The sequence below is a fragment of the Daphnia carinata genome, chromosome 10, assembly GCF_022539665.2.
Source record: "Daphnia carinata strain CSIRO-1 chromosome 10, CSIRO_AGI_Dcar_HiC_V3, whole genome shotgun sequence".
In the NCBI taxonomy this organism is placed as follows: Eukaryota; Metazoa; Arthropoda; class Branchiopoda; order Diplostraca; family Daphniidae; genus Daphnia; species Daphnia carinata.
In genome coordinates, this window is record NC_081340.1 from 6925844 (window position 1) to 6941960 (window position 16117).

The window sequence follows — 16117 nt, forward strand, 5'->3', positions numbered from 1 at the left end:
AACCCACACTGAACACCATCTAGTGAACAGGCACGCAGTTAAACAAGCAGATCTGTATTTCCCGTTTCCCATTGCATAATTTCTGTCCTTCAATTTTTCACGAAATCGACCGTTTATTTCGAAATCGCATAGAAAATTAGCCCACTTAATTGGGTGGAAAATCCCCGACGTACGTGCCAACACTGGTAAGCAACCCACCTGGAAGTGCGACTAAATTACATGTTTTTCTTGTACGTACCTCTTCTGTTGTCTTGAGGGAAAACCGTAAGCCAAAAGAGATTAGATGGATAAAAAAATTTTCCAGCTCTCGTTTTCAGGTGGAAATCTTGAGTATAAAATCGAATCACCATCATCACGTTCGACAGCAGACTTCCAAGTGATTTTCACTGTACAACAACTCCGTCGAATTCAGTCTAATAAAATCAAGAAAATGAACAAGGTAGGTTAACATGAATAACATCAATAGATTGATAATGTTTACCTTTTATTTTTAATACCCTTCTAGTTCATCGCCTTCATGCTGTGTGCCGTCCTCGCTGTGGCCGCTGGCCGTCCTCAGGTGTTCCAAGGTGATGCATTAGTTTGCAATAAAATTTGCTATTTAATAATTTAAAGCGTATTAGTTTTTCGTTTCATTCCTGATTATATTTAAAACAATAATAATAATGATATTTACTCTTTACTGTAGCCACTGGAACTGGTTCGGGATTTGGAACTGGCGCTGCTCCTCTGTTTGGCGGAAATGGAGCTGCCCCGCTTCTAGGTGGAGCTGGAGTTCCTTTTGGTGCAGGACAACCTGGTGGACAACTCGGCTTCTCGTCTTTCGATCGTAAGATATCAGGGTTTCCGAAATTTCTCTTGAATTCTAAATTGAAAATATTAATTTGATTTTTGTATTCAATGGAAACAGTTGGCACTGGTTCCGGAGCTGGAGCTGGAACTGCTAACGCTGGTCCTGGTGGAGTGTCTGCATCAGGGGTAAGTAAATAGGGATATTTGTGGAACCAATTAAAATAGCATACAACATTGAATTATGCAGGTTGGCATTTCGAACGCAAGCAATGGCGGAGCTGCAACTGGAACTGGAACAGGCACCGCCGCCTTGGATCTTCTAAGTGGACAAGCTTCGGCAGCTGGTTCTGGTACCGGAAGCAGCGTTGGAAAATAAATAAGTCAGCTACATTATGAAGCTTCGTTGCACGAAGCTTCAATCATATTCCATTTGAATTTTTAAGGAAAAATTTGTTGAATTTAAAAATAATAAAAAAAGTATCCACAAATTCACTCTTCAAACAATTGAAAACAAATCTTTTTCTGTACCTGCCCACAAAATTTGAATTTAACAAACAAGGCTGGGAGACTATGAATAGAAGATTACGTTGTTTATCGAATCAAACGAGCTATGTCGTGTCAACATTTACCTAATTATAAATGAGCTAAAAAAATGAGATAGTAACACAGGTCACAAAAGCATTGTGTTTTCAAATAAATTTCGCAGAATTTTAGGTTACATTTAAAGTGTTAACGGTCCAATAATTGGGAAACGAACGCGCTCGACTGAGTGCACATTTCAAGCAACCAATCGATAACGGCCCAAAAAAGGAAAACAAAATTGATTCTACCTGTTCTTTTCATCAAAATTTTTTTTCATCAAATATGGTTTGCATTTCTGCTGCTGTTTCGATTTCTAGACGGTCTTCCTGACCGGTTGGCTGGCCGACCTTGCCTGGACTTTTGCTGATGAATGCTAGTCGATGACGAATGAACCGATGCAGAAGCTGAAGCAGCCACTGGCCCTGAAGCCGAAGCTGAGGCATGTTGCCACATGCTTCCCGAATTGTGGGCAGAAGAAAATTCACGGCCAGCTCCAGCTGAAGCTGAAGCACTAACAGGACGTCCTCCTGCTGGCCACATGCCTTGTTGATGTGCGCCTTGCTGGGCGGCTGCCGATGCAAAGGTATTGGTCGCCATTTCGTTAAATGTTCTGGAGATGCTGTTGAACGGATCGTTTCCTATTTAAAGATAATTCAGTTATTTCAAAGATTAGTGCATTAGATAGTACATTTTATTTACAAACCATGTTGATGAGGCAAAGGGGCACCTTGGGTCATGTACGCTATGACAGTAACCATCAAAACAGCGCAGATCTTTATTGACAAGAATAAAACAAAATTAATACCGAGCCTATTTACACATGTAAAGCTTTTAAGTTGATTGTACCTTCATTTTACAGCTGGTTTAAATTTCAGATGAGAAAAAAGATAAATGCCACGAGCTATACCATACGATGCTGGCTCCAATAGAATACGATTGCAATTGAATCCTTTCGTAACCACTCGCTTGTTTTATGTATTACACCAGTGTTGGAAGATTAGTGGCGCTTCTCGGTCAATGTACGCGATATTCGGTCTGTTTCAACTTAAAAAGAAAAAGGGCTGCGACGCACTTGCAAGTTAAGAGCAAAGCTCTTAAAGATTTAAGGCTATCTACGAGTCACATTGAATTCAGGCGCCTTTACACGGAAACTTGAACTGCTTCAAGCTCTTCGTAACTGCCGCTTTTGCAAGGGGGGACTTGAAGGATCGTCTTTATCAGCAAAACAGTTCCCGAAGTCAACACAACGGGAAAACCAGAGACGCTATCACCAAAAGGAGTAACAGAGTGAATGGGTACGACTGACGCTCCGGATCCATCCAAGTTGCCCGAATTTCTTATTGTTACATTTACGAAGACCGCATGTCTATTCAAAGTTTAAGCCACCATTGAATTCCTGCTACTATTAATTTGTAAAACATTTTCCGGAGGGGGGCTGCAAGTTAATTCCAAATTTTTGGGACACGCTTCAATTGATGCATTAAAGCTGCCACCTGAATGAAACAAAGGACGAAATTAGAATATGTTTGGAAATGAGAAAACAAATTTATGATACTGACGTGTTGAAATTGGGCGAGGGCGTGCCTTTTGTACCAATAAAGCGCAGAATGGAGATCTGGCAAGGTTATCCATAAGAGCGATTACTTTGACATTGGTCATTAAAAACCTGCAAGCGAGCAAAGTGCGTGGGTGTTGCAATAGGCTTAGTTCAGCAATTTCAACTCGCAACGCAAAAGTTACATATTCGAACATCTAACCGATGAACAAGCTGACTTAGGTTTATTTAATAATTTATTTTAAATGTAAGAAAAAAAATGAGCAATGACTTCTTTGATCATTTGAAAATGTACGACACTGAGCTGAATGAAAACGTTTTAAAGGAAGCGTCTTCACCGTAGCCAAAACCAGAGCCATTAGGAAGCCCAAAATCAATGCCAGCTCCCCAGACGCCATTGTCTCTTGATAGGTCTCCGTTCCGTGCATCCACAACGGACTCATTGTTGGGCTTCCGGAAGGGGAAGATTTTCAATTTTAAGAGGATGGAAATGGCTGCCTCTTCGACTGACAAACTACCATCGTCGTTCAACGTCCGCGATTCAAGAGTAGCAAACGGTCGACTATTGGCACCAACTTCAGTCTTGGCTTCAGTGGTTCGACTTCTATATTCAACTGCATCCGTTGAATGGTTTGAAATACAGTTTCAAGGAATAGATTTGAAAGCACAGCGAAACTTACAGGGACGAAGTTGAGGTCGACACATCACAGATGAAATGCAGGATAATAAATAGCAAAGGAAAATGACCTGCGTGTAAACCGGGGAAAAGAATTAGTCGTATAAGTTCTATTTCACCAGATTGCAGGTTACCAGTTTACTTGCTGAATCACACTCATCCCGGAGGCTGCAGCGAAGAGGTTCTTTAGTGTTAAACTTTTCGTGTCAGTAAGTCCGAACTGCCCAAAGTACGCGTGATGGTCGATGTAACAACAAATAGTGATTGGCAACGGCCAATGCAAGTACACTCCTGTTTTATATACACAGAGCCAAGCTCTCATTGCTGCATCCATTACCTCGCAGATTCATCGGTAGATTACATCCTCAAGCAAAACCTTGGTGACTGATGCGCAGTGGTCTGCGATACTAGGGTTTGCCCCTGTTTGGGGTCGCCATTAATATTCATAGCTCGTTCAATTTACTTTGACCGGACAATGTTTCTAGTCTTATTCGATTAAAAAGCATCTTGTTTCTCGCCCGGATGGCCACAGACAAAAATGCCGGCAAAGTGGATGTTAAAAAAGCGATAAATTTAACGGAATAGATCGTCATCCAAATTACAAAATCAAAGTGAGTGGTAAAATGAAGTGCCTTAACGCTAATAAACTCAAACCATATTAGGCGTTGGTAGCTGGATGCAAATCTCAATTGCATTATTTTGGCATGTCTGGGTAGAAATTCTACGACCATTTTGGGGTGGGGACAAAGCACAGTTCGGCACGTCTGTGAATGCATTATGCACCGGGGTTTATCTTTGAACAAAGAAAAATTTATCCCCCTTTCAATGTAGCCAACCACCGCTAATGTTTAGCAACTTAAGAGCCCATCGCTCACGAAGCTTTTCCAGCACAACAGAAACGCTTCAGTTGTTTCTCGCTCCAAACACTCCAAAGTGTAACCCCATTACATATTCGATCAGCCATTTAAAACTACGCTAGTACAACTACCCCACGATTATGAAATAAAAGAAAAGAAAACGTAATTTCAGTGATGGCTATAAAACTTAAACAGTCAAGTTCCTTAAAGCCACGGAAGGCAAATGTAACTTTTTATAATTTGAAAACAAGCCATGACTGACATTACGCTTTGTATTAAAATCAAGCAACTTCCATAGTTTTCTCATCACTTCTTTCCACATCCTCTTCAGCTATAGAAGGACTGTCTGATGGGGCATTAACACCCTTATCCTGTGGTTTTCTGAACCTTTTGAGTGTAATGTTTGGAATGAAGCGTAGAACACCAGTCCAAGACAGTAAATACTCCAAATTTTTTGGATTGGAAAGATCAGGGATTTCTAAATGATACCATTGTCAGCAACAGGACTAAAAAAATGTGAGTTAGTTTCGACTCACCCAGTCCACATCCTTCATACTCGTCTTTTTCCAATTTTTGTGAATGTTCAATGGCATCCTCTCTGCTTGCGTGTTGTCTTGAACTCCTCTGGCCAATCTGGTTTTTCAACTTGATTTGTTCAAGTTCTTCATCAAATCGGCCCAGGTACTGTTCAACTAGGTCTGCTGTTTGTTCTGTCGAGTACACAGTCACTTCTGGTTCCAGCTGATCACGAAACCAAGCAATTTTCTCTCCCAAAGCTGTCATCTTGTAAGCAGTTTCTTTCTTTTTGTGTTTGACACGGACTTCACGGTGCCATTCCCGCGATATTTGATCAGCTTTCCTACTTTTTGGATGGATTAGTTTATTCTCTTGACCAAACTTTGTCTTGACCTTTGGCTAAAGTAATAAAATAAAAGTTTAATCATCTTTTCCTAGAACGAAAATGAGTTACTAGAACTGACCATGATTTAACTTTGATTTTTTTTCTCCCACACGTGGAAACGGAGAGAAAAAGCAGACGATTCTGGCAATCAACTTCGAAATCGAGTCCTCATTATTGATCCAAAGATGGCGCAGCAGTCTGTAAATACATGGAAAAAATATAAAAATAATTATTAAAGATTTTCTATAAAAAAAAAAAAAACAAAAAAAAAAAACACAACAGCGTTCTGATAAAAGTTGATAATTCAAGCGAAATCTTGCAATTACATCAACTGGATCAATGAACTCATTCTGTTACTTGGCCCTGGTAGAAATAGTAACTGCATGATATTACCAGTCTAGCCATTTCTTACTTTCTGAAGGGAGGGATCCCAAAGCCTTCCCTCCCGTTCTGTACCACGTCTATTCCATCGATATCCCTCATTCAGAGATAAATTCGGATAGACGTTACACAAAGGCTATATAACCGAAAATTGGGGGCATTATCTTTTTCGTGACTGGCGGAGGGAGTAATAACTTTCTCTTCCTAAATGCATTCCAGTATACACACATATCCAATCTCCAACAACGACCAATCCATCATCCGACTGACTTTACTAAGATGACTTAAAACTACCTTTAAAGACGCACAATCTGATGCTCCTTTTTACCCAACGTTCCATAGATGTTTCATTTTGGACGTCTACTAAATTCACAAACAAGTTGTCTCTTATTTTCAAATACATTCGTGATCCAAAAAAAAGCCGCTGTTCCGTACAATATTCACAAACCATAGGTACATACATATATATCTGTGCGGTTAGTGACAGAGACAAATTCAGTGAAACAGAAATGATGCATTGCGGACGGTGAGGTGACATTTTTGCACTTCCTTTTATTTTATTTTTTTTTGTATTTATTGCCCTTCCGGATGAAGGAGTCCGTGGTCACGGACTTCGGGGTTGATTGACTCAGTATAAAAACTTCCATCGTCCCACGCACGTAGACTTATGTGAATGGAATAAATTTGATACTCGGCCAAAAAAAAAGAAAAAATTGAATCAAATTGAAATATTTAAAAGAAAACGACCGATGTTATCAACCGCTTTTATCGACAGCTTCCGGCTGTCATCCATTTCGATTTGCATGTTGGTTCGCGTGACCCACGACATTTGCACGCCATCCGTTTTATCCCCCCACCATTTTCTTTTCGTAATAAATTTTAAGTCCATAATGGTTTTTTAACTCTAACAAAATGTTTGTTTTCTTTTTTCTTTCGCTGTGTTGGTTCGATCAACATCGCGAGTCAAATAGAAAAGAAAAAAAAAAAAATTAAAAGCGACGTCTTCCACCAGACTTTTTTGCGTATATATAGGGGCTGTGTTCATAACGGATGAGGTGTCCAGAATATACCGGACCCTCTCAAAAAAAAAAAAAGTAAAATGAACCTGTCCGTTCTCTGTGAGTTACAATCAAACTTTTATATCTAATGCGAATAGACTTCTACTATTCCAGAATGCCCCCCCCCTTTTTTTTTACCTCGAAAATTATTCGTGAATATGGATGAGCAATCTACTGTGATTGCCGTGCGACTCTTTTTCTAGACAAAAAAAAAAAAAAAAATAGGATTTCCATGTAAAAAACAAAAAAAGAAAAGGAATCCAATCGTATCGGTTGTAGAAAATAAAGACCGTTCGAGCCGTCGTCGGGACGCCCAAAGATTTCTATTACACAGGCAAGGCAGAGAATAGCAATCGAAGAAGACGTGCTGATTTATATATACACACTGTATATAAATATCTCGATATATATGAAGGGGAATGTCTACCGCAAAAAAAGAAAATCAAGAACTGAAGACAGAAAAGGCTAAATGGTCGATATACCGACGCCGCTGCTCATCTAGACTAGGTCGAAGGAAGAAGGAAAAAAAAAAGCAGTTTGCCAGATGTCATACACAATGAGAAACGACCGTCTCGATGACCCTTTTCCCTCTTATTTCCTGCTTCGAAAAATATATAGATTTTATTTTAGTTTCGGCGGGCTATGTCTTAACACTGTGCGAAAGTCTTTGGCGAAACGAGTGAAACAGAAAATGAAGGCGATGAATGACGAATGGGGTCTGAAATCACACCAATCATTTTTATGGAATTTCACGTTGCAAATAAAAGACCGTGTCGTTTACGAACTGATTTTGCTAACGTCAGTACATAAATACAAAAAAACATTCAACTTAAATAATAGGTACATTCAAACCGATAAAGATAAACTAGCACGGACGTTGTCGGGAGGGAGTATGACGTCATTTAGTGCGTGCGGGGAGCCTAACGAGGGCCCAACGAGCACGCGCCACAACAACGGCCCCGGCTTATTCATTTCCCCATTTTCCTTCGCACATGATCGCAAAAGCTTTTCGTGTGTACAGTTTTGACGTACGATTGAGCACCCCCCCCCCCCCAAAACCAATTGGCGTTTCTATTCGAATAGAATTACCGACGATTCTTTACATCTATTTTTTGACAACGCTTCATTAAGCCACAACTCACGTCTATGCACGGCCGACGACATCCGAATCGGACATCATCTCTGACGCTAATTGTGCCATCAAGGCTGTTCCCAAGCCTTTTCTCGAAAGCCCAAAGAAACGAAAATAAAACGATTGCTAACAAGCTCTCATTATTTAACAGCACCGATTGATCTTCACCGCAAAATAAGTCGATGGCCAATTGAAAAAGTCAACCTACCCGGCCTTTTGCTACGTTCCAGGGAAAACCTTTTTAACTGTGTAAACATCTTACAAATAGGAGATTGCATATCAGAAGGTCACTCGTGTTATCAATTCGCATTTATTTTTCTTTCGCCCCCCCCCCTTTTTTTTAAACGTGTTGAAAAAGTCGGTCAAACGTCTCGCACACCTTTTGATTCGATCTGTACGTGTAGACACGTAGATATCGCACCTTTTTTTTATGTTATGCAGCCGAAAACATAAAACAAAAGTTTGGGTTGCGTGATCAAACATTTACGCCTGCGGGTGATATCCGCCTTGGCGTCATGCCTCCTCTCTTTTTTTTTTTGTTATTCATTTTCGAAAAAAGAAAAAGTAAATGGATGCGAACTCTGCGTGATCGTCAGACACATACTACCACACGTACACACTCACACACACACACACACACACATTTTCTAATGTATACCACCCCTTTTTTCTTTCCCCTCCTGTCTGTGTTAATGCCCGTTTATTATGAAAAGCCGTTCAACTAACCAAGTCAAGATCTTTATCACAAGGTTGCACGGTTTTAAATTGAACCTTGTTTTTTTTCTTTTTTTTTTTTTTTTACCTGGTCTGTGTGTGTGTGTGTGTAACGGTGTGGGTGCTGGGGAGCAGCGGGGCGGGTAGACGTAATTAGACTTGATTACTTTTTCGACTGTAATAATTTTTGCGTTCAAGCATCGTGAAGAACGCGGTCGGAAATAATAGACGCACGCTTATTTGAGGGAGGAGTTAGGGAGAAACAAAAGAAAAATAATAATTACGAATATAACATGCAAACGAAGCAACACAAACCGCGAACCTAATCACACGAGCGCTCGCTATTCTAATGAAAAAGTATTTCAAACGCGCATTCGTTCGCGATATTTTGTTAAAATAAATAAATTTTTGTTTGATTTAAATATTTCCCAATAAATCTCGAAAGACGATGACTTTGAAAAAAAAAAAATGAATACAAAAATTTTTTTGCCTCCCACAGTCGTAAAAGCCGTCGGCTTGACTGCGCTAACATTCAATTGAATCTCTCGAAAAAAAATCTTTAAAATAGGGAAAAGATATTTCTCAATTTTTTGTCCTCCCCCCCCATTCGGTTTGAATGGCATCTGCTATTTGCTGGCATCATCTTTTCTCTTTCTCTGTGTGTTAAAAAATCGGGAAGTTGTGTGTGTGTGGTTTTCCCTTTTTTTTCATGCCTCAGTGGCACATTCAATCACGAAACTGGCGGATGGAGCGAGAGAAAAAGAAAACGCGTGGAACGACAGATAAAATGAATATCAATCTCAGAGTCCAAAAAAAGGGGCAAAGGAGGGGGGGCATATATCTTTATATATGCACAGTATGTTGAATGCAAAGTGTTTCATACATGCTCAAACAGATTTGACGAGATTGATCCCGCCGGCAGCCACACAACCTTTGCATACCACGTCTGCGCACGTACAATCGCCCGTTCCAGTTCAACAATCGTTTCTTAAAAAGAAAAAAAAACTGATAAAGCGAATACATCTGCACAGTTTTGCGTCGTACAATTGTTTAATGTTTCTAAAAGAAAAAATAAAAGGATTATTTGTTCTCGTTTCTATGACAACCCGCCTTCTTTTAGACAGCGCATAAACTAACATACGAAATGTTCGTTCCCTGGCATCTGATACCGTTCAATTATAGCGAGGCGCTGCTTGTTATCAATCGATCAGTTTTTTTTTTAAAGATTTTGTGAAATACTAATTAACTAAAAATAGTGTATCAAAAACACAATGAATCGTCGATTACGGTGGATTTCTATAAAAAAAAAAAAAAAAAAAGACCACCCTCAATGGATGGCAGATGTGCGCATGCGTATATTAATCAAATCACAAGCTGGGCTATTAGGGACATTGACCTCAATTTGCGTTATAACTCTTCATCATTTATGTAATTTCTTCTTTGTGATCAAAAGAAACCTCGACTATAAAAAAAAAAAAAAAAAAAAATCGAAAGTAGATATTATCGGTGCGTGCTGGAGTAATCTTTGAGAGGAGAAAGAATTCAGGTCGGGAGCCGCTGCATCATCATCATAAATATAGAGTTGGGTAAGAGAAAAATTCACGATGAAATTGGAGGTATAGAACAACTGGGCTACGGTACGACGACCGGCTTCTCTTTTACATATCATCCTTCACTGTCAAGTGTATACCTGTTATTATTTACACACACACACACACATACACGTACAGCATTTTCTTTACGGATGCACTGGAACGGGCTACAGGACTGATTGCTCCACAGTCCAGTTTTCAGAAAGAGTAAAAAAAAAAAATATGAGGGTGCCTTTCGAAAATCATTTCATTTTTTTTTTTTTTCGTTTTTTCCAATTTAAAATGGGGTGGAAAAAAAGTCATACATTATGCAATTATGCAAATAGCATCTCGCCAGATATACTGCTTTAGACTCGATTATTTTTCTGTTTGTTATTATGAATAGCCGCAGAATTGCGCTCGTTTTCTCCTCTGCCAAAAAAGTACCGAAACTAAAAATCAAAACAAAACCAATGGCCGGTTTGTTTTAACTGGCCAAAAAAAGTGTTGGTGTTCATTTGCTGATAGATTACGCATCAAAAACCAATGTCAAAGCACAAGCCAACATAGGACAAGAGAACCCATTTTCAATCTGATATTTTTGGAGCCCGTCTCCCCTCTTTTTTCTGACTCGCGATGATGGCGGCCATCGACGAGATGGATGGCCCTCAATTTCTGTCTTTTTATTCGACTGCGTCCATCGAAAAATGTGTTTTGAAAAAGATAAAAACAAATCAAAAAAGGAAAAAAAAAAAAAAGGGAATGAATGAATAAAGACGTGCGCGTTATGGCCGAATGAAGAAAAGCCGCGTGATGCGTGAAGCAGCTCTGATGGCTATATAAAAGACCCTTTATATAAAAAAAGGACCCTACATGAGCACCGAATTCAACCAGAGGATGAACCAAAAAAATAGTCAAATCATCTACAAATTTCCTTCTATCAACCAGACATGCCATAATGGGCAACGACTCGGGCGTCCCCTTTTTTTTTTTTTATCAATTTACAACTGGCCCTTTTTTTTCACACCCGGAATAGATCCGACGTTTCACTAAAGTCGTACACGCAAAAAAAAAAAAAAAAAAAAAAAAAAAGAGGCGAGTATAAGATATCTCTTCTTTCCATCATTCTCTTCCATATACGCAAATATTTTGCTTTACGATTACAGCTCGACAATAGGAAAATGGCATTAAAATATGCGTTGATGCGCATGTCTTGTAATATACGTTTAACAGTGTTATATAGCGTGTCGGGGAGAATGCAAGATAGTAGCCATTTTTTTCCCCCTCACAAACAAGAAAGAGAAATGTCAATTGTTTTGTGAACTTTTACACGAAATTTCACTCGTTTTTTTTTATGATTAAAAATGGGGACCAATGATCAGGGACTTGTTAAACAGTCAGAGAAAAAGAAATGTAGATGACTCACTGGGATACGGTCGTAATCATTTGTTTTAAACGACCTAAAAAAAAAAAAAGGAGGGGATAACTTCGAGGTCAACTGTCGTTACGTAATCAGCACTTTTACAAATCGTGAATAAATTGAGAACGCATCTAAACAAAAAAACGATTTGGAGAGGGTTAAAAAGATTAGGTCCGTCTTCCAAGAAAAATACATTGACTATCCATTTAAAAAAAGAAAGATCAGTTGGATCGATGGATCTTCGATCATGTAGTCGCTATGGAACACCAAATGCTTTAAAAAAAAAAAAAAAAAAAAAAAAAAAAAGAGGGTCCTCCACACACTTTTCTTGTCGTTTTGTTGTTTGGCGTTGACCGTCATCGCCGATCTTTTTCGCCATCCGCCAAAATGGCGCATTCGATTTTTCTCCCTTCTGTATCGACGTAAAAAAAAAAAAAAAAAAAAAAAAAAAAAAAAAAAAGAAGTGAAGTGGCAACGACGCAAGCCAAAAAAAGAAAGCGGAATATATAGACACCTAACGAGAAAATAAACAAAGAAAAAAAACAAAAACAAGCGGCTGTAACAGCAGTGCTTGACAGTGAATATACTGGCGTCACAATCGGACCCACCGAAACAAAACAAAACAACAGTTGTCTTCTAGAACAACAACAAAAATCTTTTTCCTTTAGCAATCCGAAAAGCTATTCATCTGTGATTTAACCGCCGGAACCCCAGATGCCGAACCTGTCCGTCGTATATTCCACGCAAATTCTAGAAGGACCATTCAAAAAAAAAAAGAAAGAAGTTCAGTGGCTTGCGTGATGGGAGCGCTCGTTTCTATTCATTTCTCGTGTCTCTTTGAATGGTCTATAGCGAAGCTGCTGGCCCACAACAATCAGACGTTCTAGTGAAGACGATCGATTCGACTATCAATCTTTTCCCATGTCTTTTTTATTTGAACAAGTAAAGAAGCAGCTCTTTCGAGGAATGTTCCTCAAAGATTTTCACACGCTAATAATCACTTGGCTAAAGAGAAGAAGCGATTCAGAAGACTCGATTTCTAGACAAGAGTGTGGTGGTTTTTTAAAATCAATCGTGTACAGTGGCGCCAGATCTTCAATTGGAAAAAGGAGATTGTTTAAATTTCGTTGCGGCGATGAGAGATGCTACATTGTTTACATCGATTCTCAGCTTCTTGATACAACAGTGTGGGCAATGGTGGTGTATAATCAGAGACCATTAACACGCACGACCCCTAACCAGCATCCTCTGTAATTTCATGGAAATTCTATACTTGTGTAAAATGATTGCAAAAATATTCATCGCCTACAGACTGATAAAAACCAATAGTTAAAAAAAAATAAGAGGGGGAATAGAAAAGTGTAATAAAGCGTCTAGATGATATGTCGAGTGGGTAACGATAAAAGAAAGAAATGGCGTCTGGGTTATTAATCACAGCCGTTAAATAGAATTTCTTTTTTCTTTTTTAATTCTTTGAGATATGAACAAACTTAAAAATAAAAACTGATAGCTGCTTTCACCACGTTTCATACAAACAGGCTCAGCAGATTGGATTTTTTTTTGTGTTCTTCATTTATATCCAGTCATTGCCGGTAATCATTTCTTTCTTTTTCACCTGGACATGTACACACACACGCTATTGCCATAAATAGCCCGTTTCCCAATATACCAGAGGCATTGAAAAAAAACAGGTGAAATTTCAATTAAAAGCTCATTCTGACTAGAATTGTACTTGTGATAAATCGTGATTCACACAAATCTTGCAGGGCAAGGCCAAACAAAAGAGCACAAAAAAAAAATAAAAAAAAATAAGAGAACTATAATTAGAGGTACGCTGTCTGGGATGATCTTTCATCATTTGCATTCCATCCATCAGATGAATTCGAAACTGATGATGAAACGAGAAGCTTATTCACGGTTGGGGTTACCCTCGTTCGTAGAAAAAAACGTATCGACTCGCCGTTATGAAATCATTTGAATAGATTTATACTACGCACGAAATTTCGTTCGCGGGAGGCCGATGAGGTGAGATGCACCGCAATTTTTTTTTTCTTCTTCCCTTTCAAGTGGATGATTGAGAGAAAAAAAAATCCAAAGGATTTACCATGTGAAAGAAGGCGTTACATTAAAAAAAAAAAAAAAAAAGAGCTTCTTTTCTGCACATAACGAATGAGTTTTTGCGGATGAGATAACAAAAAAAAATCGAAAAACAAAAGGAGCATAGAGCGCTATGTTCTTTTTATGCACGTCATCACAAGTTGATGAATGACTCCCTCGCCGCTTTCGCCATTCTCCCTAACCAATAAAAGACTGCGGAATTTTTTTTTTCAAATCTTTTTCCAAGAGAACAAACAAATAAAAAAAAAATTTAACGGCCTTCAAATCACTTACACGTACGTAACTCACATAGATAAGATAAATGTCTGCAACATTATACGACCTTTTAAAAACAAAAGAAAGAAAAACACGGCGAATAATATAAACGGCTCTTTAAAGTTGATGTCTGATACGTGTCGACGACCTGGATGTCCACCACTTTGCTCACACGTAATCAACACACACGAAAAAGAGCGGTGGTCTGATTGAACGACGACGGTTGATGGCAAACGATATTGCACGGAAAAAAAAAGTTTGGGCCAGATCCCGCGTGATCGGAAGCCGTTCACGGAAAATCCCTTGATGTGATGCATGTCCTTCTACGTTGTATAAAGGGCTGATGATCGAGGGAAAAAAAAACAAAAAAGAAATGGTGGGAAAATGACGAGCATAAGTATCGTCGGCGCCTCCCCGTAATCCCGACCGAAATGTTTTTGTGGGATGATGCTAAAAACAAGAGACGGTGCGTTTTCATCGACAAAAACCTGAAATTCGGTGGAATCGATTTCAATTTTTGTAAGAAAAAAAAAAGAGGGAAACTATCAGAAATAGCGTTGATGGTCAACCGTATTCATTTAAAGGCCGGACTGTTTATACTTTGATACGATTGCGTGTTAACCAAGTCACGATAAATAAAAACAGGACGAATGAAGAAAGACGTGCTTTCTTCTAGCGTCTTGTTGATACGTCCCTGGCAACAGACACGGAACCATTTAAAGCAAACATGCCGTGATCGTTCACCATTCACTAGTGATACCCCTTTTTGTTTTTAAATAAATATACTCATAATAAATCTGCACGACCCTTAAAGATTGTATAATTGGCTTCCTCATTCGTTTCGTCAAATGACGAAACACAAATAAAATTGAAAATGAAAAAAAAAAATAGGAGAGGAAAAGTCAACGTGAACGAGGCTCGATGTAAAAGGGCAGGCGGGAAATACGAAAATGGAATTCGAAAAAACAAAATCATCTTCTCTTTTTGTTCCATTCTCGAAAAGGCAAAAGCTGTGAAAACAAGCAACTCGTGGCCGTTTGGGTCGCTCGACATGGGCATCGTGAATGTCCCCCCCCCCCCCTCTATCCCTTTCTTTGTATGCGTCTTAACTGGCACGCTGGGTGTTAAGGCAAGGCGGTCTGCGTACTGTCCCGACTCCCTTTTTTTTTTCCCGTCCTACCCATGAAGGCGAATGATGAACGGTTGGCGGAAAAAAATTACACGCGGACGCGTTAGTTAAAAAATTCCCAAAGAGAAAGAACGAATCACGGCGGGCACATCAGTATTCACCTGATGGCAGGCACATTGTAGGGCTGCTTTGGCTTAATGTCGCCGTGTTTAGACAAAAGGAGAGGTGGGCTGCTAAATTATGGGCGATAACGTGAAACCGTTCCCTGAACGAAAATCGTGCTCAACAAACAGATGATTACTTTAACGAACAAACCATTTCTCTTTTGAAGACAGAAGCCCTATCTTTTCGATTCATTTAAAAAGAAAAAAAAAACGGGTCTGCGGGATTCCCGAACAATGCGAACCCACCTCCCCCCGGCTCACGCTAATTCAATCTCAGAACACTCGAATCTGATTCTAATAAAATAAAAAATGTCTACAACGAGGATCTATATAGACACTCGTTTTGTGTGGGGGATAACAAGATGGATATGGATTGTGTATACGTTTTTTCTCCTTCCAATAAATTGGCCATCTTTTTTTGTGATGAATTTTTTTCCTCTTTTTTTTATACCGTTCTTCGTCAATAGACGCATAGATCGGAATCCACTTTAGCGCGATAGAATTATATCGGGGAGGAGGGCCCAAAACAAGACTTACACCACACAACAGCACTTTAATCAGCTTTTAATCAGACTGATGGCACAGCAGACGAAATGTAATCTGATGATGCCCTCCGGTTATGCTATTGGCAGCAACCAGATGGCGGCCAATTTTCATGCATCAATAACTCCCCCTCCCCTCCCATCTCAAACTCTCTTTTGTCGATTGCTCTTTTTTTTCCCTATTTTAACAGCTTAAAAAAAAAAAAGAGTTGAGCGTCTTTTAAATCAATCAGAATAAAAAAGAAATGCATGTTCCAGTCGGCTGGTTGC

At 39.2% G+C, this 16117-nt stretch overlaps 3 protein-coding genes across 3 annotated transcripts; 1 reads left to right on the top strand and 2 right to left on the bottom strand.

Moving 5' to 3' along the window:
• Positions 1 to 311: 311 nt before the first annotated feature.
• Positions 312 to 1280, top strand: LOC130701067 (putative per-hexamer repeat protein 5). Its single transcript, XM_057523021.2, has 5 exons — positions 312 to 439; positions 506 to 569; positions 689 to 829; positions 911 to 978; positions 1040 to 1280. Exons 1-5 carry the CDS (start codon positions 431 to 433, stop codon positions 1166 to 1168), a joined length of 411 nt encoding a protein of 136 aa, XP_057379004.1. The 5' UTR covers positions 312 to 430; the 3' UTR covers positions 1169 to 1280.
• A 178-nt stretch (positions 1281 to 1458) lies between these two features.
• LOC130701070 (uncharacterized) lies at positions 1459 to 2342 on the bottom strand. Its single transcript, XM_057523025.2, has 3 exons — positions 2221 to 2342; positions 2078 to 2147; positions 1459 to 2012 (listed from the first exon to the last, which is right to left on the bottom strand). Exons 1-3 carry the CDS (start codon positions 2224 to 2226, stop codon positions 1651 to 1653), a joined length of 438 nt encoding a protein of 145 aa, XP_057379008.1. The 5' UTR covers positions 2227 to 2342; the 3' UTR covers positions 1459 to 1650.
• A 2376-nt stretch (positions 2343 to 4718) lies between these two features.
• On the bottom strand, positions 4719 to 5548 carry LOC130701064 (translation machinery-associated protein 16-like). Its single transcript, XM_057523020.2, has 3 exons — positions 5443 to 5548; positions 4999 to 5377; positions 4719 to 4940 (listed from the first exon to the last, which is right to left on the bottom strand). Exons 1-3 carry the CDS (start codon positions 5443 to 5445, stop codon positions 4744 to 4746), a joined length of 579 nt encoding a protein of 192 aa, XP_057379003.1. The 5' UTR covers positions 5446 to 5548; the 3' UTR covers positions 4719 to 4743.
• Positions 5549 to 16117: the final 10569 nt, after the last annotated feature.